General features: G+C 40.7%; 2 protein-coding genes across 3 annotated transcripts in view; one reads left to right on the top strand and one right to left on the bottom strand.

Moving 5' to 3' along the window:
• The first annotated feature begins 21 nt into the window (after positions 1-21).
• On the top strand, positions 22-27,431 carry Wdr3 (WD repeat domain 3). Its single transcript, XM_059265954.1, has 27 exons — positions 22-76; positions 2,622-2,824; positions 3,755-3,964; positions 5,947-6,065; positions 7,535-7,613; positions 8,953-9,048; positions 9,914-10,024; positions 10,209-10,310; positions 10,967-11,064; positions 13,239-13,343; positions 14,076-14,306; positions 16,524-16,617; positions 18,252-18,353; positions 19,477-19,562; positions 19,693-19,828; positions 20,541-20,597; positions 21,477-21,577; positions 21,722-21,833; positions 21,968-22,102; positions 22,350-22,400; positions 22,804-22,869; positions 23,328-23,420; positions 23,848-23,895; positions 24,872-24,915; positions 25,135-25,263; positions 26,399-26,492; positions 26,735-27,431. The coding sequence occupies exons 2-27, from the start codon at positions 2,654-2,656 to the stop codon at positions 26,888-26,890; spliced, it is 2,826 nt and encodes a 941-aa protein (XP_059121937.1). The 5' UTR covers positions 22-76; positions 2,622-2,653; the 3' UTR covers positions 26,891-27,431.
• Positions 23,193-27,545, bottom strand: part of Spag17 (sperm associated antigen 17) — a 236,044-nt gene continuing 231,691 nt past the window's right edge. Inside the window, exon 49 of one of the 2 annotated variants that reach the window (XM_059265952.1) lies at positions 23,193-23,370. The gene's annotated coding sequence lies outside the window, so the exon portion shown is untranslated. Of the gene's footprint in view, positions 23,371-24,394; positions 25,040-27,545 lie in introns of those variants that run through there. The other variant, XM_059265953.1, reaches the window with a different exon arrangement.

Here is a 27,545-nt window from a genome sequence, read left to right as displayed (position 1 = left end):
GAAGAAACACCCAACCGGACCGGAAGGGGCAGGTCCCGCGGGCGGTGCTGTCTGATGGAGCCTCGTGGAAGCTGAGGTGAGTGTTGCTGGCGGCTTGGAGATTGCGGGGCGCGCTTCCCTGCTCTGTGGATCTGTAGAGGGGCCGGCGCGGCGGAGGACTCCGTGCTGTGGGAACCAGGGAGGCCGGGGGGAGTCCTGTTTCCGCGGCCGTTTGCACCGCAGAACCCGAAGGCCACACGGCTGCTCCCGGGCCGGCGGGTGCAAGGCCGCCGGAATTGGCCCCGACTTTTCTGGGGTATTTGGGGGGTGATGTGCAGTAGAAACTTAGGCGAGGGAATAAGTTGAGCATGACAAGACTGGAGGAAGAGAAACAAGTTATTTGAGAAATAAGCAGCTGGTTGAAGTAACTGGGTACCCGTGGACCCGTGCATTTGGCGAACAGCTTAGCCCTTTAAAGCCCTGGGGGTAGGGACAGTGCATTTGAAAACGGTAAGTTGAGGAGTTACTATGACTTGGAATGAAAAACACGGAAGTGGAAGTGCCAGGTAGGAAACTAGTGCAGCCACTCAGTGATGACAAGCTGGAAATGAAAGCGCTGCGAAGAGAAAAACGGAGGCTAGTCCGAGAAGCAGCCAAAGGAGACGGCAGACATAGCGTCGAGCGTGGTGATGAAATGCAGAACATTTGGAGTTAGATGGGCTGTACTGGAGCCTGGCTTTGGCGCTTCCTGGTTGAGTTTTGTGCTAGTTGTAAAGCATCTCGGTTTATTATCCTTGTCTGTATAATGGGGATAAGAATAGTTGCCTCTTCAGTTATTGAAGAGAATTTTTGTGCACACGTTTGCGATGTACCACTTTTCTAATGTTTTGCTTCTGCTAATGCAGTTACTGCATGCCGTTAGAGAACTGCATGTGTTAATGCACAATAAATCATTTATTGTACCTTAAGAACTCTAAGCCTTGCTGCTGTGATTTTTTTTTTTAATGAGTCAAAGGTTAGTAGACAGTTTTAAACCTTAATAGCTGGGGAGATTGTGTGTTTTAAAGTAAAATGATATGACGGGTTTAGGAAGTAAAGTAGTCATGGAAGATGTTTGAGGGGGATGTCCTATAAATGCTTGGAACTCTATTCATGGATCTAGACACAGCTAGAAATGGAGATGTGGAAGTCTCCAAGCCTCAACTTGCTGTATGGATTCTCCACTGAAAATACTGCAGAAGGGTGTCTGATGAGCAACTTTCGTTAAGCTGAAAGAATAATTGCAGAAGAATTGAATTCTTTTTTGTTTTGTTTCTTCTTTGAGATAGGGTAACAGGGTCATATGTAGCCCAAGCTGGCCCTAGACTCCTTATGTAGTGACCTTGAATTCCTGAGACCCTGTCACTGCCTCCCTAGTGCCTAGATTAAAAGTGTATACCACCACACATGGCTTGTTTAGTGATCTAACCCAGGGACTCTACTATGCTAGGCAAGCTGAGCTACATTCTTAGCCCTCTCCTTCATCTTTATTGGCTTAATCTAGGTGCCCATGAGGAAAAAAAAAATGAAGCCAGATTTACAGTAATCATTGATGAAACAATTGGGTCTCAGCTTACCAGTTTCGGTGTGAGAACTTTGATAGTGGTTGACAGGGCAAAAGAGAATTGAATGGCTGCCATGAAGCTTCTGTGTTAGATGTTCATGAGGTGATTGTGACAGTGTAAACAATTTAATGCTCAAGGGGTGAGGGATTTCATATTGAGTAAGGTCAGTAAAGCTTAAGAAGTCACAAGTTGCACGTCGTTGGATGTGCATATGTACATGTTTATCTGAGTATGTGGATGTGGAGGAGGTAGTATGTGTGTGGAGGATGGAGGTTGACATGGAGTGTCTTTCTCAGTCAAGCTCTAGCTTACTTCTTGAGACATGGTTGCCCAGTCCTTGCATGGCTTGGGCCCTGGAACCCTGACTGGGGGAAGCAAGGGGATGAGGAAAAGACAGACACATGGACACACATACGGAAAAGCTGAGAGCAGTTGATCTGGACTCTCAGATGGAGAATCTGTAGCACCCTAGAAGCTCCTCATGTTTATTACATACAGTTGAGCAGGAAGGAGAGGTTATTGCATACAGATCAACAAGGAGGCAGGTTTAGCTAATTTCAGTAGGAGCAGTCTGTAGAGGAACAGTCTTCAACCAGTAAACATGGGGCAAGAAAGCTACAGTGGACATTTTCTGGAATACTATAAACATCCCCACTTGGACCAGAGGAAGGGGTTGCCACTCTCGTGGCTCTGAGGCATTTGAAGTCCTTCACATGGCTGTTCTCATGTCAACAGGACACATTCACTCAGGGCTTCCTCTGCTCCACACATAGGGTCTGTCTGAACTTGGAGTTCATGGATTCAGCTAGGCTGACTCTGAGCTCTAGGGATCTGTCTGTCTCTGCCTTCTGAGTGCTGTGATCCCATACACATTTCTCTGTGCCTGGCTTTTTGTTTGGGTGCTAGGGATTATGTTTGTATAGCAAGTACCTTACCATGAGCCAAGTTATATGCTTTTGACCCCATGAAAAATGGTTTGTGTTTGTTAGCCTTCCAGAGCCAATGTACTGCAAAGCTGAATTTTGTTTATATGCACAGATTGCCTTCCCGGTGGCTTCAGACATCCTAACATGGGGCTTACCAAACAGTATCTCCGATATGTGCCTAGTGCTGTCTTTGGCCTGATTGGTAGCCAAAAAGGTAACATCGTTTTTGTGACACTTCGTGGCGAGAAAGGACGCTATGTGGCAGCACCTGCCTGCGAGCACGTTTTTATCTGGGACTTGAGGAAAGGCGAGAAGGTGAGTCAGAAATGAGTAAGTTGACACTGATTTTACAGTGGAAGAGCCCCGACTGACCTGCCTGCATTCATTTGTGTGTGAGCCCTCAAGAGATCACCCCCCTTGGCTTCTAGACAGCTAGCAAACATTCTGCTGTGTCCTGCAAAACACGGTCAAACGGGAGCTGGCTTCTTGTATGTCTGTGTTAATTTTCTTAGGTCGTTACTTGTAGCTCTTCTTAACTTCTACGTTTGTTTACAAGTTCTACTTCTCAAGTTCTGCTTGTGCGCACAGCCAGTTTTAAACGTTAACCGTTACTCCGCTGTGTCCGTGGTCTTTTTCTTATATATGCTGATGAGATCCAGCAGTTGCAGAGCTCTTCTTTGACTGTGATTGAAGTTACTCCTTTTTGCTAAGCACATAGAGATACTTGATTCATCCCTGTTTACTGTGTAACTCCCAAGAGGTGAGATGATAGATTGGTAGATAGATAGATAGACAGACAGATAGCTAGCTAGCTAGATACATACATACATACATACATACATATATATATATACATATATATACATACATACATATATATGTGTGTGTATGTGTGTGTGTGTGTATCTATACCCAGAGCCTCCTGGAATGAAACCACTAGTACTGTAGTGCCATGAGGTTGTGTTAAAGCAAGGATGGGTTTATAGCCCATTATCTAAATTCACTAAGATAAAAATTTGGTAACTTATTTCATTGCCTGGATAATTTACACATGTATACCAATGTCAAGCTTGAGATGAAATGATTACCTTTTGAAAATCTCATTGTCTTTGCGTGTAGAATTTTATCATTGTGCATCAGTGGCTGTAAATTGTTAGTGCTCACTTTGTTACTGAAATCATTCCCACCCTGTGTCTTGATACATGCCTCACTCTTCTGCATTGGTGTTGGTTTTTATGATTTCAGATCCTTATCCTTCAGGGGCTTAAACAAGAAGTCACTTGCTTGTGTCCTTCCCCAGATGGGCTGCATCTAGCTGTTGGTTATGAGGATGGATCCATCCGAATCTTCAGCCTCCTCAGTGGTGAAGGAAACATAACCTTCAATGGACACAAAGCAGCTGTCACTAGCTTAAAGTACGATCAGCTAGGAGGCAGACTGGCTTCTGGGTCCAAGGTAAGCCTCAGGGACAGGTGTCTAGGATTTTTTCTCACACTTATGTAGAAGCAGGTTATTTACATAGACTGTTACATGAAACTGGATTCTCAGTGCCAAGCTAATATACAGTCAGGAGAAATAGAGTGAGGAAGATGGGTACTCATGGAGGGGTATTCTCTAGTTTCCTGTTATGTTCTCTGATAAAAGTCTGTGTAATGAAAGAATAAGACAAAGGTACTCTGAACCTATCATATTGTGGAAGAGCTACCCCAAACTATAAAACAAGGAAGATTGGAAAAGAAGATGGTAATAATTTGCCAATGAATTCTGTAAAATTAGTATTATTCCTATGTTTTTAAAAGTTAATGTGTTAGAGCCAGGCATGCTGGCACACACCTTTAATCCCAACAGTTGAGACGGGGGCATCTGCATCTCTGTGAGTCACAGGCCAGTCAGACAGGCTATGCCCTCCAGAGATACACAGCTGAGACCCTCTCTCAAAGAAAAAGCAAAGCACAGAAGAAACATTGTTTTTCAAGCACAGGAGAAGAGAAAGTGAGCAATTTGCAATTGGTAGCTCCTGGGGGAGGACAGTCAGTTTTCTTCAGTATAGTGACATTGGGTCTATCAGCCACACTTCAGGCAGGCCCCATGCTCAGGTATTTGGCCAACACAAATCAGACTCTGTTTCTTGTGCTTTTGTTGTTATTGTTTGGTTTTGGATTTGGTTTTTTTAAGGAGGAAAAAGAAGATGAAGTTGGGTGGCTGGGATGGTTGAGGGGGAGAATATGATAAAATATATGAAATTCTCAAAAAATAAAAACACAAAGAAGAAAAGATTGATAGATTTGAAACATACATTTTAAGACATAAAATATTTCACATTTTTTAAAGTTATAAAAAAAGAAAAGGGGAAAGTATTTAATAAAATACTATCATCTACCTATTAGACTTACAGTAAAATAAGGTATAAAATATAACATGTATGAGATAACATTAATGAAAAAGACATGAGTGAACAGTTTTAAAGCCATGAAGGTACCCATTATTCACCACAGATCATGAGAAAAATTAGCATTAGGGATGGAGCTATGGCCCAGTTTGTAGGATACTTGCCTAGCATATAGGAATCCCTGGCTTTGGTCTCTAGTACCACATAAACTTGTCATGTGCCTGTAAATCTAACACTTGGGAGATGGAGGCTGAAGATCGGAAGTTCAGGGTCATCCTAAGCTACAGAGTGAAATCAAGGCCAACCTGGGGAGCATCAGACCCTGTCTCAGAAACAAAAGTATCATTAGTGTTCAGAAAAACAAATTGAAGTGGATATGAAGACCAAGCATTCTTTCCTGAAGAATTTCAGAAATGTGATAATACCCAGAGTGCACAGATGGGAAGCTTGTCTTCTCTTACAGATCTTAGATAGTTCTATAGACAGATGCAAAGTGTAGTATTTATATGGACTAAGATGAATGTACAAAGATTTGTGCATGTGAATTTTCAGTTTTGCATATTTTTAGTAACAAAATTGGAAATGACCCATATATGTAAAATATAAATTTTAAATTGTGACACTAGAAATTAGAGTAGAGCAGAATTAACTATCAAAGTGCATTAAATAAGATGGTTATAAGCTGAACACATAGCACAAACTCGGTTTTCTTCTTTATTTTGTTTTGTGATTTTGATGTAGGGTCTCACTGGACTGTTCAGCTTGCCTCCCACATAGCTAGGACTACAGGGGCCTGCTGCCATACTTAGAAATCTCTGTTTTCTAGCAAGAAAATAACCCAGAGATCTCATGGATATACAACCAGAACAATGTAAAACAAAGTCTCTGCTCATTTTCCGTGATGAAAGGGTAGGCTGCTACCTAACCTGCTTTCCAAGTTGTACAGGGTGGTATATGTCTTTGTAGTGATTGAGTCCCATTATTTGTAACATTTGACCTTTTGTGGTAAGAAGAATGTTTTTTCTTATGTGTTACTTTATCCGTCAAGGATACAGATGTTATTATTTGGGATGTGATCAATGAAAGTGGCCTCTACCGTCTAAAGGGACACAAGGATGCCGTCACACAAGCTCTGTTCCTACGAGAAAGGAATCTGCTAGTTACAAGGTAAAGACATGATGGATTCCAGAGTTTGATGCGGAGTTGGCCTCATTGTTTATTGTTCCCTGCTGTGGTGCTTCCTCTTAGGCTGCCAGCTCTTCTTTTTGACCCTCAAATGCTAGAGTTACACAGTGAGTTACAGCGTTTGGGAATTTTCTTTTCTGATTCTCTATAGAGTGGGCATTTATCTTCTGGATCCCTAGATTCAGGAAAGCAGAATTCTAAGCTGTGTGTTTGGTTTAGACTGCCTTTTGAGGAAAAATGTGCGTCATAGGCCTAATCAACATCTGTTAGGTTAAACCATTTGAGAATTTTATTTTTGTAATGTCAAAAGTGATCTAATATTATCAGTTTCATATGGCTCAGCCTAATATAACCACTGTCCATAGGTGTTCACTCAGGAAAGACTAAGATCATAAGGTTTGTCAGGCAGTAATTACAGTAACATTATAGTGGCTCAGGAAGAGTTGAAGAGCCCCAAACCCTGTCCCAGTGGAGATTTGTTTCCTGTTGGCAAGGGACGGGAGACACCTGAGTTAGGGGAATAAGAACAAACAGGTTTTGAGAATGATGTGAGAAGAGCCTGACCTTGGTTCTGTGGACAACATTAAATTAGTAAACTTTAAAAATAAGTTACCTCAGTGTTGTGTGGGGCGTTTACCCAACCACCCCCACAGTTCCCCAGAGTTTTCTTGAGTGCGAGCAGCAGGAAATATTAGATAGAAGGATTTATTGCGGAGAATATCACGGAGATAAACAGATAGAAAATAAAGGATAGCCTCGAGAGGGCCTGGAACCTATTCCAACGGGCCCGACTGTCTCTGCCCCAGGGTTTTTATAGAGACGCCAAGGGGTGGAGCAAAAGACCTCCTCCCCCAGCACAGGCAAGTGCAGACCATCTCAGACACCTGCACTCAGGCCCGTGGTCTAATCATCCTCTATGAGGACCTGCTGGGTAAAGCCACGAGGAACCCGAGAACGGGCTCCCACAGTGTTGTGAGATGAGAAACCAGCAGTGGGCAAAGAAATCATGTGAGCTACTGAATAATGCAGGTTGGAGGAGGCATTCAGGTTTTTACAGATGTGGACTGGGACTCAAACTTTAGAGACCACACAGAGGAAGTGTTTTCAGTGCGGAAAAACTGATGATGTGGATGACAAGGGAGCTGGGGGGTCTGAGATGTTTCTGTGTTAGACAGAATGCCAGTGCTGTAAAGTGAAGTGGTGGGAGGAAGGCAGATGGATTGGGTTGTGTGTTCTGTAGCTCAGTCATTTCTGTGTGTAGGAGTGAAGCTCCTTATTTTCCTGGAAGAGCAGCCACATGGAGTTGGAATTCTTGGCTTATCAGGACAGTCAGATAGAATAGCTTCCAGCATTACTGCTGTATTATTCCAGAACAACAAATGAGTTGCTCACATCCCTGTTAGTTTAATGAGTCTTCCTAGTAAGATTTTTTTTTCTGGTTTTTCTTTTAGTGGGAAAGATACTATGGTAAAGTGGTGGGACCTTGATAACCAGCACTGCTTCAAAACAATGGTTGGCCACCGAACTGAGGTACGTGTTGGGTCATGGGCTCCAGAGAAGTGTGACAAAGCAAAAAGCAAAAGATGGTTTCTCCTCTGGCCTTCCCTGGTTCTTTTTACTGTTCACACTGATCTGTGTGCTATCTTGAGAGATAGTGAGGTTGGCTGGGAAGAAGCAGTGCTAGCCACTGGAATGGATGTAGCTTTTCTGGTCTTGTACACGTAAGCCCTGGGTGGCTTATAACCTTTGAGTTCATTATTTTAATTAAACTCACCTATGACTGTTATGTTAGAGTTCTCTAGAGGAACAGAACTTATAGAATGAATCTATATGTACATATAGAAAGGGGATTTATTAGAATGACTTACAGGCTGTGATCCAGGTAGTCCCAACAATGGCTGTCAACCCGTGGAAGGTTCCAAGAATCTATGAATTGTTCAGTCCATGAGGCTGGATATCCTAGCTGATCGTCTGTAGATACCAGAATCCTGAAGAAGTAGGCTATAGTGCCAATCAAGGAATGGATTTGCTAGTCAGAGTGAGAGCAAGCAGGCAAAGAGAGAACAAGCTTCCTTCTTTCATGCCCTTTATGTAGGCTGCCAGCAGAAAGTGTGGCCAGATTAAAGGTGTTATCTTCCCACTTCAAAGATCCAGATTAGAAGTGGGTCTTTCCAAACTTCAAATGATTTAGTTAAGAAAAAAATCAAATGCTAAATCATTTGAGTTTTAGTTAATTCCAGATGTAGTGAACAACCAAGAATAGCCACAATTGTAGAGACATTTAATGATATTATGTGGACAGTGCCTTTCCCGGGAGCATACGTACACCAGAAGGGTAGTTTATGTTTTATGATTTATTCAGCCAAGTTTAGAGGCTATTTTAAATATCTTTGCCTCCCTTTATGTCAGGCTTTCAAAAACGTACTGGTAATAATGAAGTGGAAAGAGGATTCTATGAAAATTGACTGGCATCAGTATCGTTGTGTCACTGTTTAGTTCTTGGATGCTGAAAGCTGAGAATTATGAAGTAGACTTTAATAAGGCACCTTTTATTTGCTAGACATTGCCAAAAACAATATGAGACCTGGAATCATGGATTGTGCTTAGGATTTGTGATGAGTAGCTATTATCTAAACAGAACAATAGGATTATGGAGAAATTTTCTAGTACCACATGAACACTTTCACCACAGGCCTTTCCCCCACTGGAAAAGTGCTTCAGTTAGTGGATTTTAAAAGATCTCCTTAATACACTTTTCCTTAGATTTGGAATGCCAGAGAGACTTCATTATAGTGAATGTACACTTTTGCAATGCTTTATTATGCCACTTGGAGTATTAAACAATGATTAAACTGTGCTGTATTCTTAGGTGTGGGGCTTGGTTCTGGTTTCAGAAGAAAAACGACTAATCACTGGGGCTGCAGACAGTGAGCTGAGAGCCTGGGATATCGCCTATCTGCAAGAGGTAATTACTGTGTTCAGATCATGGCCAATTGCTAGGTTTCACAGTTCATCATCTCATTGACACAGAATCAGATGGGATAGAAAGAATTCTTACATTGATGACCTAAAGCTTCTAAACAGAGACTTTTCTTCATTGTGCCTTCACTGCTGTGGTTTATTTGAGCTGAGAAGAGAGGATTTAGGCTTAGAGCTTCTGGTAATAGTGTTTAGGTTGTGGCATTTCAGCCTGTATTCCTGGACCTATGGACATATGAAGGTAGACTTCAGAGGACTTTCTCTTCAAACAGCAGTCTATATGTAGGATGCATGCGTTCTTGTACACAGATATATTCTCAGGAGATTTACAGTGATTCTCAATTTGTGTGTGTGTGTGTACGGGGGTGATTATAAACTTTAGGCTTAGTTGGAGTTAGTGTATAGCCATAGATCCAGTAGCCACTGTGATGGGTTTTATATATCTTAGACTAGCATTTGTTTTTCCTGTGTTTAAGGAGAAACTGTAACACACGTTACACTGCCTCTGCCAATGTCAATACTAAACTCAGACTTTCACTCTAGAATATCTTTTCCTACAAAGAGAAAATTTTGAAGTTAAGGAAGAGTTGAGTCATTTGTTTTTACACCATTATCTACTCATATATAGTCCTTACACTATGGAAAGTCAGTGGAGATATATATAATGGATGATGTTTTGTTGTATATAATGCCAGTTTCTAATAAATTCTGAAACTTGTCCAGACATTGAAGAAGTTTATCAGAGGTCACCAGTGAAGATGTAAGTGGTTCTAAGAGAGCTTCTCAATCATTGGGGTTAAAAGTCATCCCTGAGACATTTTAACTTTTATTCTTCGATCTTTACAAAATAGATTGATGACCCAGAAGAACCAGAGCCCAAGAAAATCAAACAGTGTTCTGGAATACAGGACACGCCTGAAGCAGAGGATGGTACCCCTGAGACGGATGAAGCTTCTCAAGATGTAATCCACTTTGTTTCTTTGGTTGGGCTTTGTTAGTGTGGCAAGAAAGGACAGGTTTTAGTACAACCATCTCCAATTATCATTTTAGGGAGTGTTTTGTCACCTGTATATATTAAATTCATGTCTTTTCAGAGGTGTAACAGAACAGATGTTTAACCTCCACGTTCTCTTGCTTCCTCTGTAGCGCATCCTTTCATGCAGAAAGGCTGGCTCCATAATGCGGGAAGGAAGGGACAGAGTTGTCAACCTTGCCGTGGACAAGACAGGCAGGATTCTTGCTTGCCACGTGAGTACCATACAGAACAGTAAGACTGTTCTTTTGATACTCATTCAGTATGGGCCTGGACTTGTCTTTGGATTATTTACTAATTCAGAAAATGGGTCTGGAATGAGAGCTCAGTGGTTAAGACTAAGTAATGCTCTTGCAGAGAGCCTGGGTTTGAATCCCATTGTCCATGTTGGACTGTTCTCAGCCACTTGTGACTCCAGCTTTAGGGGCTCTGATCAGACACATCTGGACTCTACAGGCATCTACACTTCTCATGCATATACCCACACAGACACACACAGACACACACACACACAGACACACACACACACACAATTTAAAATTTAGTGTATATTCCTGTGTGTCTAATGTCCTAGCATAACATTCATAACATAAGTGGAAAACTACCTTTGTTATTAGCAACCATTTATTAAAGGCTAGCTTTTCTCATCATTGTGAAAGGTGCATGCTGTTTGGCCTTCAAAGGAGCACGGAGTGGGAAGTAATATTCTCACTTAGAGACGAGACAACACACCCAGGCAGATTAAGTTATTCATGATGATCCAGCCAGTAAGGGAAGACAGATAAATGCTGCTGGTTAGTTCTTACTGGGTATAAGCTAAATTATAAACTGCCTATCTTAGACTCACATTGCCTGCCTTTTGCCTTTCTAGGGAACTGATTCTGTACTAGAAGTATTTTGTATCCTTTCCAAAGCGGAAGTTCAGAAGAAAATGGATAAGAAGCTGAAAAAAGCTAGAAAGAAAGCGAAGTATGTTTATAAGAAAAAAAAATAGTGATAAAAAACCATCCTGGGTAGCCATATATTATAGAGAAACTGACTTTTAAAGAAAACATTTACTTGACTACATATTAGAGCTAAAAACTAGAGAGTTGGTGAGGTACTAGTACCACAAGGTTTGGATTTCTGATTCATACTTCTTTATTCCTAACACATTTCTGAGTCGCACTAAGACCCACACAGAAATAGACTGCAGGTTTTTAAAGCCAGGCACACTGGGAATGTATCTGTGTCAATGCCAGGGAGGTGCAGTCAGGAGATTCTTCAGCTTACTGGCCAATCAGGAGCAGAACCTAACACAGCCTGTGAGGACCAGCCTCCACAACTGCACCCAGGGTAGCAAAAAGAATGCCTCAGAGTAGTGAGGGCTTAGGGAAAATTCTTATCTATCTGAGGGGAAAAATAAGGAAACACACTTGGTTTCTGATGGGAACTTTCTCTTTTACTTCATCTTGAAAAATCTTCCTCTTCTCTCTTGTCTCCATAAGTTATATCTCTTTATATACAGCTACATATCTCTTTACATACATACATCTCTCTCCTACATAGGCATACATCTCTATACATAGTTCCATCTATTTTCACAGTTACATTCTCCATACATTCTCCACATAGCCATATACTTCTATATACAGTTACATCTCTTTTCTATATAGCTCCAAATCTCTCTCTACACACATTCTTCTGCACACGTCTCTTTCATATAGCTCTGTCACCTACATAGCAGCAGCTGTCTCACACAGTTCTCTCCTCTACTTCACTATTCATCGTCTCTCCTCAGCTCTCTCTGCATTCCCAGCTACATTTCCCTTTGAACACACACTCTTCAATAGCCAAACTCTGGACAATTATATGTTACATTTTCAGGGGCTGACCCATTCTCATAACACACAATAATAAGTCACAGTTTCTCTCAGGCTAGGGAGGTCACACTGACTGGCCAGTGAGTAATGCTTGGCCATTCACGTAGCTCTAAGTGGTCAGGGTTCCTAGATAGAAAGTAATATTGAAACCCAGGACGTAAGCAATAAACAGTTATTTGGCTGAACCTTGAGTGGTTAGGAGTGCGTGCAGAAAGTAAGTTAACAAAGTTGCTTCAAGTCTGACCTTGATTCAGCAATAAACACCTGGGAACTTGTCCTTGTGTATTTTATCTTCAGGGGCAGCTAGTCTGTTTTGAATTTGTTCTGAGCTCTAGCTAAATGTGTAAAAGGCTGTGTTTGTGACTTTCCTATGTCGATCTGAATAAAGAAAAATATCCTAGTATTATTTCTATTCATCAGAATTATATAGCTTAAGCAGAAATCATCTTCCTGACCATCTACAGCTGTATGTGTGCCTAATAGATGGAATATGTACATGAGATAAGCACACAAGCAGTGGGAAAACACCCAGAGCAGTTTTTAGTGAAGAAATGAAGTGGCACATGAGGAAAATTACAGACAGAAACAAATGGATTCAGAGTCAATGACCCCTATGGTCTTTGCCACGTGGGGCTCCCATCAGAATTATCCATCTGATAGGTCAACTTGTTGAATATCAGTTGTCCTCTGCTGTATTTTCTTGTGGCCTCTGGTAAAGCCATTGCTACTAGCAGCTCCCAGCAAGAAGCAGAGGACTCAAGGTTCTCTAAAAGATACTGTCTTAAAGTGGAGCATGGTTGAGGAAGACAGACATCCTACATGGGTGTCTGGCCTCCACACAAACATAGCTGGAAAAAAAAAAAAAAAGAAAGAAAAAATTCTTTAATGGGTGATTTATCAAATTTAAGAGTGATTTTTAAAATCATATGATAGCAAATGTTTTTAGATGTGTTCTAGCTCACATGACAAAGTCCAACTAATTGCAGGCTAGAGACTTGTTGAGAAAGTTCTAGAGTTAGCTAGAGAAGTCCACCAGGAACACTTCAGTGCAGTGACTTGGGTGACAAATAATTGCAGGAGATGTCATGGGCCTGTTTTATTCCCAGTCTGTTTATTAAGGGTGATTAGTACACTGTAGTCTGCTCAGCTCTCGAGGTGACCCTGGTGGCCAGGCCACTCCCCAAGAATCATCCACTTGTTTGTCCCAGAATGCGAGTGGTAAGAGTGAGGATGCTCCTGGAAAATCGATAGGTGATACTTTAGGTGTGTTTCCCTTCCTAGATTGAACTCTGCCAGTGGGGAGGAGGACCCTGAAACTAGTGTCTCAATGACACTGCAGGATGAGATCCATCGGGTGGCCAATATCAAGACTTCTTCCAAGATCAAGTAAGGAAGATTTAGTGTCTTAAGTATTATAGAGTAATAAGCTACCAAGTGTCCTGGCACTGTCATGGTATTTGCCAACATGTGTGTGAATTACATTTGAAGGTGGTGATCATGTCACACTCACAAGCCCACATGCCCATTTTTTTATTTTTTTTTATTGATTCTTTCAGGCTGCCAATTAAGAAAAATGTTATTCTTTGTTCAGAAAGTATTTTAAATCTTACACACAACTACAACACAACACAGAAACAAAATGTGTCAAAACTAAGAGCTGAGACCAGATTTTATTTATTTACTTATTTATTTATTGCTTTTTTTTACTTTAAAATCCTATGCTTGTGGTTTCTGAGATGGTTCAACAGATGTAAAGAAACATGTTGCTGCCATGCCTGGCAGCCTGTCTTTGGTCCCTGGGACCCATACTGTAGAAGGAGAGAACTGATGATTCCTTCAAGTTGTCCTTTAACCCCCACACTCTAGTTGTGGTCCATATACATGTATATATACACACATACACACTCAAATAAATAAAAGTAATAAAAATCTTTTAAGCCTATGCTCAACTGCTGCTCAATACCCAGAACAGTATTATATCTAAAATTCTATATACATGGTTAAACTATAGATTGACATCACTAGGCTTTTCTTAGAAAAATGTTGACTTCATGAGTTAATGTTGACTTCATGAGTCAAGACAGTAGCTGGAATGTTTGTGATGACTTTCCCATGCAGATCCTTTGACCTGATTCATTCACCTCAAGGAGAGTTAAAGGCAGTCTTCCTGCTGCAGAACAACCTGGTGGAATTATATTCTCTCAATGCATCCTTGCCGACCCCTCAGCCTGTCAGGACAAGCAGGATCACCATTGGAGGCCATCGCAGTGATGTGCGCACTTTGTCCTTCAGCTCGGATAATATAGCTGTGCTTTCAGCTGCAGCTGAGTCCATTAAGATATGGAACAGGTCTGTGAAGTGATGTTTCCTGTATCTATCCAGTAGAATTGCCTTTTCTTTGAAATGTTTTTGGTATTCTTGATGATTGGCTCTTATCCTCAAGAACCTAAATACAATTCAGTCAAAAGATACAATTGGTGCATTTTGGTGTTGGTCCATAGAGTTTATATCAGATTTTGTTGTGGAGCTACTTGCCACTAAGGACCTGGAACCCACATAGTAGAAAGTGAGAACTGGCTCTTGCAAGTTGTCTTCCATCCCAATAAATAAATAAATTAATTAATATATATATATATATATATATATACACACACACATACATACATATATACATGTATATATATATTTGTGTGTGTATTATGTATATATGCCTGTTCCTCTCCATGAATAAAATGAAAATAAAAAAAATTAAGGTAAAATAAACCAAGCTTTTCCTTCATTTGGAGCTTTGGCTACATTTGGCTGGAAGAGAGCATACAGTCATTGCTCCTTTTTATTCAAGTCTAATACCATCCGAAACTTACATTAATTTTCATCTTTTTTTCCTTTCCTCATCTGTTTGAGCTCCTTCCTTTCCCTCAGACCTCAGATAATTCAAATACCTTAAAGCTGATGATAATGCTTCCTAGTTTAGTGAAAAACTGGAACCATCTAGAATAATACTCTGTGTGCTCTCATAGAATGTTATTTAGCTAATCTCTGCTAACTTAGCTTTGTCTGTATATAAACAGGAAGTATGCAAGGCTATGGCAGGTATAAGAGAGCATGCTCTTTTACAGAAAACTTTTATATAATTAGACTATACTAAATATAAAAATCACTAACAAGCCAGGCGTGGTGATGCACGCTTTTAATCCCAGCACTCAGGAGGCAGAGGAAGGTGGATCTCACTAAGATCACCTGAGATCAGCCTGGTCTACAAAGCAAGTTCCAGGACAGCAAGGGCTGTTACACAGAGAAATCTTGTCTCAAAAAACCAAAAATAAAACAAACAAAAAATCAGTAAGTTATTATCAGTGTTATATACTGTACATAATCACTTGCGCTATATTTTATACAAATTTCATCTCAGTAGGTTTACATACATCAGCTTCGCCAAAAAATGTAAGTATACACAATGCACTACACTGGCAAAGAAAATTTTTTTTGAAAGATTTATTTTTATTTTATGAGTGTTTGTCTGTATACCATGTGCATTCCTGGTACCTATGGAGGTCAGAAGAGGGCATTGGGCATTGGATCCACTGGTACTTGATTACAAACAGTTGTAGTTGCCATGTGGGTGATGGGAATCAAACCCAGGTTCTCTGGAAGAGCAGCAAGTGCTCTTAACCACTGAGCCATTTTCTACTCCATTATAGTCCTAACAGGACTTCCAAGTATGTGGTTTGTCATTGACCAAAACATTCCTAAGAGGTGTATGTCTATATTTGCTGAATGAATAAATGTTAATAGCCATATTAAATGAATTTGTGGGCTGGAGTGAGAGCTCAGCAGTTAAAAGCACTGGCTTCTTTTCAGGAGGACCTGGATTCAATTTCCAATACCCACATGGCAGCTGACAACCATTTGTAACTCTAGTTCCAGGAGATCTGACACCCTCTTCTGGCATCTGAGGGTACTACATGTATATGGTACATAGACATACATGCAGGTTAAATACACATACACATAAAATAAAAATAAAAATAATAATAAAATTGACTTCCAGATGTTGGTAAAGATAAGCCATTTTAACCTGAAACTATACTCTGCTCTCCTAGGCCTTGGAGACTGGGCCCTGTTGAGACCAGCTGACACTTTGCTTTCCTCTGCTTGTGTATGGTCTCTCTCTCTCTCTCTCTCTCTCTCTCTCTCTCTCTCTCTCTCTCTCTCTCTCTCTCTCTCTCTCTTTTTTTTTTTTTTTTTTTTGGTTCTTTTTTGAGACAGGGTTTTTGTGTATAGTCCTGGCTGCCCTGGAACTAGCTATAGACCAGGCTGGCCTCCAACTCACTAGAGCTGGGATTAAAGGCATGCACCACCACCACCCATCATGATCTCTTTATAGCAGCTTTCTTCTCCAAAGAAATCAAAATTGGTCCATAATATTTTTTTCCTTGACTAAAATGAATGTGAGCCAAGACTTAGACTTGTCTTCTGTCCTGTCAGTCTCTCTATGTGGCTCAGGGCATTGAAACACCTCTAAGATTCCTTTCTCATGAATTCCCTGTCCCTTCTTTCCTATAGGTCTACCCTGCAGTGTATCCGTACGATGCCTTGTGAATATGCTCTCTGCTCCTTCTTCGTTCCTGGTGATAGGCAGGTGGTCATAGGAACAAAGGTAAAGCTGGGGCTTTTCTACTCAGCATCTCAAAAGATGCTGGAGAATTTGAATTTTTTAGAGCATGTTGGTAATGAATATATTAGAGGTAGATAATAGTTTATGGACCTTTTCTGATGTTTTTAAAATTTCATTTTCTTGTTTAAAAAAATCAAATCATCTGTCAAATTACAAAGAAGGACATTAAAGTCAATACTGAGCTAACTTCCATTAGCATTTTGATGTTTATCCTTATGTGCATCTTATAAACGTATGTAATTGTGTTTAATTGATGGTAAGGTATATTAGTTATAAATAATAAAATATATTATCAGGCTTGACAGAATATGGTAATAGAAAGCCAAGCTGACCAGGTCTTCATTCTTAGACTGTCATCAGTTTGGGACAGCCATGAGCGGATGCGGATTTGGATTCAGATTGTCTTTCAAACCTCTTAGAGAAGGCTGCTTCAGCTATATAGTAATGATGTCACTTGCAGAACCCCATCTGAATACTCTGCCACTTAGTAACTTTGCAGCCTTTGAAAAATTGCTTTAGTCCTGTTAGCCTTCCTTTCTTTGGAATGTACAATAAACAGACTGATCACAGCAAAAGCAAGTAGTGAGAATAAAATGGAATAAGGTTTATGGGGCATGTGTTTGTCTTGAGACAGAGATTTTCTTTGTAGCTCAGGCTACCTCAAACTTATGATTCTCCTGTCTCAGCTTCCAAATGCTGTGACTGTATTCAGTTGTGGGGTGTTTTGAAAATATTTTTCAAGTATGTGTCATCTTTATCCCTGTAATCCCATGTCAAATATACATGCTTTTTATTAAGAAACCAACATGCCACAGTGGCTGTTTCTTGCCTGGCAAGAAGTATAAAATGTTGGAAAGAGTTTCAGGTCCTGTTGGGGAAATAACATTCCAATTGAAAGTTTTGTCCATTTTCATCCATCCTTCAACAAGTGTCCACGTGCTGTTTGTTGTTGTCTGAGGACTGCTGTAAGGCTAATGTGCAGTCCCTGGCCTGGACAGTGCAGGACAGTTACTGCATAGCTCTTGTGATCCTCATGACATCTCTCAGATGCTAGTGATGCAAACTCTATTCTATAAAAAGCAAATTCCTAGAGATGAATTCTGTAGCAGTCATAAAGTTAGAAAGAGCAGCATCATGGCATATGCAGATGTCTAGGCAGGAGTCATGTGGTAGAGTTCTAGTTCTCGCTGTCAATGTATTGTAGAAGGAAGAAACCAAAACTAGTGGAAAAAAAATCTTGGTATACAATCACTATAGGCTTGGGTGGTCCACTTAAAGTGTGGGAGAAACCTTAAAATGAAGTTTCCATTTGAATTGCTCAGATTTGTCCCTAGCCATGATGTTTCTCCTTTGAAGTTGTGGAACCAGGAAAAGCAGCAGAGTCAAGAAATTACAAGGTTGTACTTTCCATAGCTATATAGGAAAGCATGCCAGCCAATGTTAGCTGCATGTTCCAGTGGGTAGCAGTCTGTCTGCAGATGAGGAATACAGACAGTATTTAGACAGGATCCGTTTTCTGAGCAGTTATCCCACATTGTTGTTGTTGCTTTTCTAAACTCTGGCATGAATCATGAAGTTTGTAGATGTGTTCTTTACAGCCCTGTTCACTTCCCTAGATGGGAAATCTGCAGCTTTTTGACCTGGCCTCAGGCAATCTCTTGGAGACGATAGCTGCCCATGCTGGAGCTTTATGGTCCATGTCTCTTTCTCCAGATCAGGTAACTGCAATGGGCTCTAAAGCTCTGGGCTTCGGCACTCCGGCTGCACTGTCTAGTTTAGTTGCCTAAGAAAGGTTCCTTCCAGTGCATTAAAGAAAGCTCCCCTGTGTTTCTAATCTTTAGATTTCACAAAGATGTCCTCTCACACACACTTGTAATGTGAATAGCTTCCATTGCAAAATTGAGTCTAGTTCAGCTGTTGATTCTCAGTAGCATGGCTATTTTTCAACGGCGGTTTGTAGTACTTTACAGAGGGAAACGTTTTCTTACCACAGTGCAGAGGGTGAAGTACAGTTTCCCATTCCCTCTTTAGTCCAGTGATGACTAGAGAAATCCTTTAGTAAGAAGTGCTTGCATTCCTAGTGCTTTGTCACCGGGAGAACTACTCATTGATCCTGATAGAGCTGCTGCTCTGACATTTTGAGTTGGGTGTTTATGTTTTTGTTTTTGTCTTATCATACTTTGGCATTTATCTAAGTATTCTCAATGATAGTGCTCCTTTATCCACTGAAAGTATGTATTTTTGGAAAAAGCAAATAGCGTTTAGAGTAGCCACTGTCACTTAGTATGATAGACATGTGGCTATGTGTGCTATGAGATGGCGCAGAATAGACTGCAGTTGGTTTTTCTTGACTTGGAAAACCATTGCGAAGGTGCTTGAAGCAGGGACATTGCAGGAATAGTTCATACCTTTCTGAGGTGAACCCTGGAAATGGACTATTTACTCAGTACATGTTTGTTAAACTAATCTTACTGCTTTGTAGTAAATTCATTTGACTTCTGCTCTCTTAGGTAAAGTTAAAAAAATAAAAATAAAGGAAACTCCATAGTATTCCTTAAAGGCTTTTCTTATTCATGATAAGAAGAAGTTACCTAGGACTTCAGAAATTACCTAGTCTGTCAGTGTTAGTCTGTGCTGGAATTCTCAAATGAGGTCTGGCAGCGGCCCTGGTAGAGTGGGGGTAGGAGGAATGAGAGGGTGGAGGGGTGGGTGAGTTACATTTTTCTTAATTCTTATCATCTGCCGTTAAGTAAAAAGAGTTTTAAACTATTCTGATATGTGTACTTAGCAAAGCTTTTGTGCTAAAATAGTCTTTTAACTGAAATGTCATTTACTTTTCAGCGTGGCTTTGTGACAGGTGGTGCTGATAAAGCTGTCAAGTTCTGGGACTTTGAGTTGGTGACAGATAAAAATAGTACCCAGAAGAGGTGAGTGGACATTTGTGTATGGGCTTCAGAATGAAGTGGAGAACTGTTGATTTGCACGTCTCTGTCAAGTTTGGAACTGGGTGTCTGTGGAGTTCTCATCTATTATTTCTTTCTCGATGTGTCTGGGTAGACTTTCTGTGAAGCAGACTCGAACCTTGCAACTAGATGAGGATGTCTTGTGTGTCAGTTACTCTCCCAATCAAAAGCTGTTGGCTGTGTCTTTGCTGGACTGCACTGTGAAGATTTTCTATGTTGATACTTTAAAGGTACAATGGTTTTGGCTGGGAATAGTCTTTCTGTGTGACCTTAAGAATTTGGGATGATTCAATGTGATAGCATTTGTTTTAATCATTTTTTTAAATTTTATTATTATCTCTTAGAAGCCTATTCTTTCTAGTTAGAGACAGGGAATGGATCTGGATGGGAGGGGAAACTAATCAGGATATATTATGTGAGAAAAGAATCTATTTTCAGTATAAGGGGAAAAAATTCGGACGATATCCAGCAATAATATATTTCTAAGAATGTGTCTATCAGAACACTAAGTGTACTAGAGAAACTAATAGTGTCACAGAATTCATCAGTTTTATTTAAAACAAGCACTAGTTCATGTGTTCAGAAGATATGTAGACAGAAAGCCCTATCCTGTCATAGCTAATAGCTTTAAAAGTACTGCTAGATACAGAGGCTACTGGGCCCTATACCCAAGTCTCAGGACTGCGTTGGGCCTCAGGATAATCTGTGAAAAAACTGTCTCAGAGGTAGATTCTGAGGTGTAGGTTTTGGGGAGCCTGACTTCCTTCACTGGGCTTTAATGTTCTTGGCAAGCACATGTAGGGTCTGCATAATGGATACAGGCACTCTTAGCATGCAGTCCAGAAATGTGTTTAGTATTATAAATTTATATTTGGCTCCATTTGTAACAAATTGTATTTTATAGACAAACATGAATAATTTCTATTCTTTCTTTCCATTTAGTTTTTTCTCTCATTGTATGGACACAAACTGCCTGTTATATGCATGGACATCTCCCATGTAAGTAAAGTTTGTGGGTTGTCTACTTCAAACCGGACACTTTTCTCAATGTGTGGTGTGCTACTTGATTGTACAGCACTTGCATTGTTCTGTTGAGTTTGTTACACCTTCCTCCAGAAAGTCACAGGTCTGTATTATTGTCATAGCATAAACACACTAATGTTTCATAAATACTATCGAAGTCCTTCAAACTACCTGTTGTGGCTCTGGCAGATTGATGCTTTAAATTCCATAATTGGGAGAACATCCTAAAATATGTGGCTTTACAGAGGCACCCCTTTGCTATAGGATAACACTGGTGAGGATTTGAATATTGTAGTATTCTGCTTTGTATGAATACTCTGTCTTTGGAATGACATTTTTCCCTGATGATTACAAGTGAGAATAAGTATTTGAAAAGTATCTACTTTGCACCAAAAGGGAACTAATGGAGCCCATGGCTGTGAGATCCTTGTATTAACACAGCTATTTGAACCTAGGCATGAGAGAATAGTGATGGGGTTGTGGGATACAAGGCTAGGTCAAAAACCTAGTAGGTTCTTTTCCAACCTCATTTTCTCTTTACTTTTCCTACTCTCTGCACAAATCTCATTCCAGAGTTTAGAGCCACCCCTTTTTCTTACTTAACTGAATAGATCACCTGACATTAAGCACAGCACTATGCTGTGGCATTCTCATATGAAAGGGTAAGAGTTCATAGTCCATGCTTTTACTTTCCAAGTTTTAAGAAGCTCTAGAGGTCCAAGCACAGGTATTTTGGGTAAAGAAGAAACTTTTTTGCTCTATTTTAATATTTTTAAAGAAATGAGTTTATTCTGGTTAGCTTTTAATTGTCTAGTTTAATCAAACATTAAATAATATTTTGTTTCTGTGCCATAGGATGGAGCACTAATAGCAACTGGCTCTGCTGATAGAAATGTGAAAATCTGGGGCCTGGACTTTGGGGACTGCCACAGGTCTCTCTTTGCACACGATGACAGGTGGGTGTCGTCTTCTGAAAGGATCTATTTGATGTTCTCAGGTAGCGATAAATTGAAAGTTCTAGAGTATAGGCATTCCTAACTAGTTAAGAGTGCCCTAGCTTACTGACCTGGAGTTCCTGACACCTACCTTTCCACTCTTAGTGTGATGTACCTACGGTTTGTACCTAAGTCTCACCTCTTCTTCACCGCTGGGAAGGATCGCAAGATCAAGCAGTGGGATGCAGACAAGTTTGAGCACATCCAAACGCTGGAGGTAACTCTTGCCTGTTGTGCCTGATCAGTGCTTTACGAACTTCCTGTAAGAATATTTACCTTGCGTAAGCGGGTAGTAAATGATGAGTAAGTAAGTTACACTTCCTTGGGTTGGTTTGGTTTTTCATTGCCTAGGGGCACCACCAGGAAATATGGTGTTTGGCTGTCAGCCCCAGTGGAGACTACGTTGTATCAGCATCTCATGACAAATCGCTGAGACTCTGGGAGAGAACGAGAGAGCCTCTTATTCTTGAGGAAGAAAGGGAAATGGTAAGACCTTTAAGTTTGTTTTCACATCTGGTGGCGATGGCTTACAGACTGCCCCTGCTGAAGTTTCCTATCCAGTGTAGTCACACTCACAAGAGGTGTTTCCAGGACCAGTGCCGCCCATTCCAGAAGCCCGGTTGACACGGGTGCCGTTGGCGTCATGGTGCTTCGAAAGAAGCCCTTTCTACTGCTTCATTCGCTCTGCAGAGTCTGCTTTCCCTCCTTATAACTTGTGTGTGTCTCTTGGCAGCAAAGGGAAGCCGAGTATGAGGAGAGTGTGGCCAAAGAAGACCAGCCAGCAGTAAGTGAATCTTTGGGGATACTGGAATTCCATAGTTTCAAGAACTTGTAATGGATAGGAATTGAGACTAGATACCAGAGGCACTGCCAGCTAATGTGAGAATCTGTGTGATGTTTTATTCAGTTACAAAGTTAGTTCTGTGAACAGCTTGTATGAGGATTCTAATCATGACTTTTTCTTTTTTGAATGAAATTTTATAAGGAATTATTTATTGAGCAGAACAAAAAAAATTTAAATAAAAAAGATTGAGAAGTTGGATACTTTATAAACATTTGCAGGATAATGCTTATGATGATACAAATAAAACATTTAATATTGTGCTTGTCCTCAATGGGAGATAGTAACTGGTAATTTTATAAAATAATACCCATCTTGTTCATTCAGGATCTCTTATTTCTGGCAGGTTCCAGGGGAGACTCAAGGTGACAGTTACTTCACTGGGAAGAAAACGATTGAAACAGTCAAAGCAGTAAGTTGGCAGAGTGCTGTATCATCATGTAATAGGATTCTGACTTTTTAGTAAAAGATTTACCCTATGTCAGCCGCATAACCCTGCCTGTGTGGCACAGAAGTTGATGAACTCCAGGAGCTGATCATCACCTTTGTCCGTTGCCCTTGGTCTTGCATCTGACCAGTGTGTAGCTCTTTGTGAGGGAAGCCCATCTCCTCCTGAAAGTGCACCTTTGGTGTTCCCAGGAGCTGCTCTGTGTCCCGATGTGGTCTCCTCTGAGTCCCTGCTGTTTTGTCTCTTTCTTAAAAAGTGAAAATAAGAAAAATACTGACAACTGTAAGTGCTGCATTGCACTCTAACTGGCATGTCTTTATTAAGCTGATTCAGGCTATCATTAGCCACGCCTTCCTGTTTCTATGTCTTGGGTTCATGGGTGTGCGCTGGGATGATCTCTTCCTTTGCTGTCGTCTGTGTAGGCTGAGAGGATCATGGAGGCCATCGAGCTGTACCGAGAAGAAACTGCAAAAATGAAAGAACACAAAGCCATTTGTAGAGCGGCGGGAAAAGAGGTGAGCTGTCCATCAAGTTATGCACTGGGGAATCTTTACAAAAAGAATTCTGAAACTTAACTTAGATAAGGATATGTGGTAAAAGCAGTAAATGTTATGTCATTCAAGTATTAAAAGTAGAGGAACTGTGGGAGCCAAGAGGCTTCTATATAAAAGAAGAAAAGGATAGGAAATAAGCGATCAAGGTGATTAGTATAAATGTGTGTTCCTACATGAGTTAGCAAAACAGGATATCAGCTTCAGATTTTTAGATGAAATATACTGCCTAAACTCATTCATCCATCCATTCAGAACTGCAAGATTTTTTTTTTCCCCCTTTCTGGTTTTAAGATCTTTTACAAAGTTTTAAAATACCACTAATGTCCCATCTGCAACAAGCTTCATCAAAAACTATTTTTAATGATTTGACTTAATAACTTCTTCATAGGTTCCTCTTCCTGTCAACCCCATCCTGATGGCTCATGGCAATATTTCTGTGAGTAGGATGTCTGTTTCTCCTTTGGTGGTTCAAGGGTTAACTTCAGATACTAGAAAGGGAATAAGAAGGCATTGTGATTTGAGGGTAGATGCCCTAGGAAGTCCTTTGTCTCCAAAAGTCTTTCCTGAATCTTGGTGTCCTCTAGAACAGCTTGCATCTTACGGGGCAGCTACCCATCAACCCCACAGTTCCCCAGAGTTTTCTTGAGTGAGAGCAGCAGGAAATATTAGATAGAAGGATTTAGAGTGTGGAGAGAAACAGAAAATACAAGATAGGCTCGAGAGGGCCTGGAACCTATTCCAATGAGCCCTGACTCTCTCTGCCCTAAGGTATTTATAGAACTGCCAAGGGGTGGAGCAAAAGACACCCCTCCCCCCCCCAAGCACAACCAAGTGTAGACCATCTCAGACACCTGCACTCAGGCCCGTGGTCTATTCATCCTCTCTATGCCGACCTTATGGGCAAAGCCACGAGGAACCTGAAAACGGGCTCCCACAGCATCTCAAGGGACTACCAGTGAAGCTCCCAAGGAAGTGTCTGGGTTGGACCAGCCTGGCTCTTCCACCTTGAGCGCTTCCTTATGTTCAGAATCCACAGCCCTTTGAAGAGCTGTTCATTTAAATGAACATAGATATATATCTTTAGAGGAGCAATTGACAAAACCCATCAGGAAGAAGGGAGGAGGTGTATCAGAAGAGTATGTTTATCTAGGAGTTGCTAATTTGCTATTTTACGTGGATGTTTCATTCATTACAATAATCTCAGAATATCTTCATTGTTTAGATATGAAACAGGCCCAACTTACAAGGGAGCGTAGTCAATAAAGGAAATAGCTTAATTATTACCCCAAATCTGGCTAACTCCAAGCACACACAGCCCTGTCATAGTAGGCCACTTTTCTCAAGTGGGATGGACTGAGAGAATGTACACATGAGCTTCACTATTCACTAATGCTGCTGTTCTTCCTTCGTAGCCTTCGTCGTATGTGTTAGAGACCTTTAAAGGGGTCAAGTCTAGGTAAGTCCTAGTGCTGCTGTAACTGACCAGGACAGTTAGGGAGTGTTTGAGTGGGAAGTACAAGGTGGAACTGATACTTACCTGCCTTTTTTTTTTTTTTGTCAAACTTTTAGTGGAAAACAACCTGTTTGTTGTATAAAAGCAGGAAGAAAAATAAAGGGGAAGATAGAGTCATTGATAGTGTTATGGAATGTGATGTTTCATTGTTTTCCTCCTCAGTGAACTAGAAGAGGCTCTGCTTGTGCTGCCATTCTCTTACGTCCCAGACATTCTTAAACTACTCAATGAATTCATTCAGATGGGCTCTGATATCGAACTTCTGTGCCGGTGCCTCTTTTTTCTCCTCAGGTAACATGTTTTTACAAGTGCTGTCTCTTCTGACAGACTGCTCCAGCTGTGGGCTAGCTGAAGCTGGCATTGTTTTGGGACTAAAAATTCTGTGTTTCAGTATCAGAGACTGTTACAAAATAGCGCTTACCTTTGGGTGGTCATTCTTGCCTTTAAAACAAGGATCTTGATGACCCGTTTTTTAAAGCACGTGTTTGGTTGAGACTGTAAGCTGCAGCTCAGGATACAGTCTTAAGGTGATGCTAGGTAGGTTGTTCACTAGACAGTTTGTTCCACGTACTTTGCTTTTAAACTGTTGAGCTTAAGCTGACGAGCTTTGTGCTCATAGCATTCTAAAGAATAGTCAGGTAATTTCTCTAGGTGTCTACAGGCACAAATGGAAGTGGAGGAGACGTAGGAAGGGAAACTAAGGAACATACACATAGTTAAACAGAAATTTGGTGAAATGACTTAAGCATTTGATAAATTGGCCTGATTTTGCTCGTTTGGGGACAAGATCTCACTATATTTCCCTGTCTGCCATGTAACATGTACGTAGACAAGGCTGGCCTCCGATTTGCCTGCCTCTGTATTCTGAAGGCTTGGAATACAGGTATATGCCACCATAGCTGGCATTATTCGAGTTTTTTGAGACAAGATTTCATTCTAGCCCATGCTGACCTTGGACTCACTCTATAGCCTGGGCTGGCCAAATTAATGGCAGTCTTGCCTCAGTGCCTGGATTACAGTTATACTCCAACCTGCTCAGCTTTTTCCGTGGGTGCTGAGGATAGAACTCAGGTCCTTGTGCTTGTATGGCAAGCTCCGTACTCACTGAGCTCTCTCCCCAATCCCCATGTTAATTAGTGGTTTTTAGTAGATTCCATTCTATCTCTAGACATTACCATTGTCATGATCTCTCTGATCATGTGATAGATTTCTGTGAAAAGATGTGACTGTTTCATCAGGTTTAGTATAGTATTTTTTAAATTATCAAACTGAATGGTGGGAAACTTAGGTGATTTTTGTTCTTGTTTTTGTTGGTGAATTGGATCTGTATCTTGTCATCTGTTTACTATTTCTGAGGGTGGGATGGGGAGGGGAGAGGACTGATAGGGCTAGATCCTCTCCTTGCAGCATGACTTTTTTCTTTTAGGATTCACTTTGGCCAGATCACCAGCAACCAGATGCTTGTGCCTGTGATAGAGAAACTAAAGGAAACAACTATTTCAAAAGTTAGGCAAGTCCAGGTAAGTGTTATAGACATGTGCCCTAAAGGTACCATATGTTGGGCCCTGTCTGTCACAATATCAAACAGACATAAACCTGTACTTAGGAAAACTTTCTGTTGGCATTATTACAAACAGAATTTTTAAAACACCACCAACGAAAGTCTTTAGCAAGGGAAAGAAATATGACAACACATACTCAGAGGCTGCTGCATTGACTGAACAGCAAAGAATTGCATTTACTTTCTTGTGTTCCTCTCTAGGATGTCATTGGCTTCAATATGGCAGGTCTCGATTATCTCAAGAGAGAGTGTGAAGCAAAGAGTGAAGTTATGTTCTTTGCTGAAGCTACTAGTCACTTGGAAGAGAAGAAGAGGAAACGAAAAAACAGGAAGAAGATGATTTTAACACTCACTTAGAACTGAAAGGCTGTGTCTTTTCCTGCTTCCCCTTAAAATTTAAGGAGCATGTAAACTAAGCTAGAGTGGAGTTGGCATCTTAAAAGTACCAAAAAAGATCATATTGTAGATTTTGGGGTACAGCTGTCATCATTGGCTGAGGAAATCCAACATGGCTGTGTGTTCTAACTCCCATCCTTCGGACTTGACAGATTTAGTTAAAAAAATCTGTTCTTCAGAATTGAGCCTTTAAATTGTAGCAAGGAGCAAAAGCATATTTTTTTAATTGTGTATTTGTTTCCTTTGAATTGAAATAGACATTTCAGAAATGTCTATTTATGGCAGATTATTTGTATTAGAGCTTTTCTATTTAAGATAATCATGTATATCAGTGTCTTCTAAATGAAGTTCCATGGACTTTGGGGCTGAAAGGGATGACAGAATATCTAGAGCAGCCTCCTTAAGCCAGTGTAGCTTGTTGAGTCTGCATATAAGAAGTTCACAATGCTGTTTGTACTTTGGGGAGTAAAATAGCTTTTCCATTAAAACCATTTCATATGTCTTGCTGGCAGTCTAAATAATAGTGGGAGGGATCTGGTGTAAATATATATATGTCTACCTGGTAGGAATTTGGGGAGGCAGGGATATATAGAAAAATAGATTGACTCAGATACCT

The sequence above is a fragment of the Peromyscus eremicus genome, chromosome 6 (genome assembly GCF_949786415.1).
Source record: "Peromyscus eremicus chromosome 6, PerEre_H2_v1, whole genome shotgun sequence".
Classification (NCBI taxonomy): Eukaryota; Metazoa; Chordata; class Mammalia; order Rodentia; family Cricetidae; genus Peromyscus; species Peromyscus eremicus.
The sequence above is the reverse complement of the archived record's forward strand: the minus strand, read 5'-3'. Positions and strand labels throughout refer to the sequence as shown.

Coding starts and splice junctions, on each gene's coding strand:
- Wdr3 (XM_059265954.1), top strand. CDS start 2,654: ATGGGGCTTACCAAACAGTATCTCCGATATGTGCCTAGTGCTGTCTTT. Junction 16,618..18,251: donor AGGTGGTCATAGGAACAAAG/GTAAAGCTGGGG, acceptor TCACTTCCCTAG/ATGGGAAATCTGCAGCTTTT. Junction 22,401..22,803: donor CCAAAGAAGACCAGCCAGCA/GTAAGTGAATCT, acceptor TATTTCTGGCAG/GTTCCAGGGGAGACTCAAGG.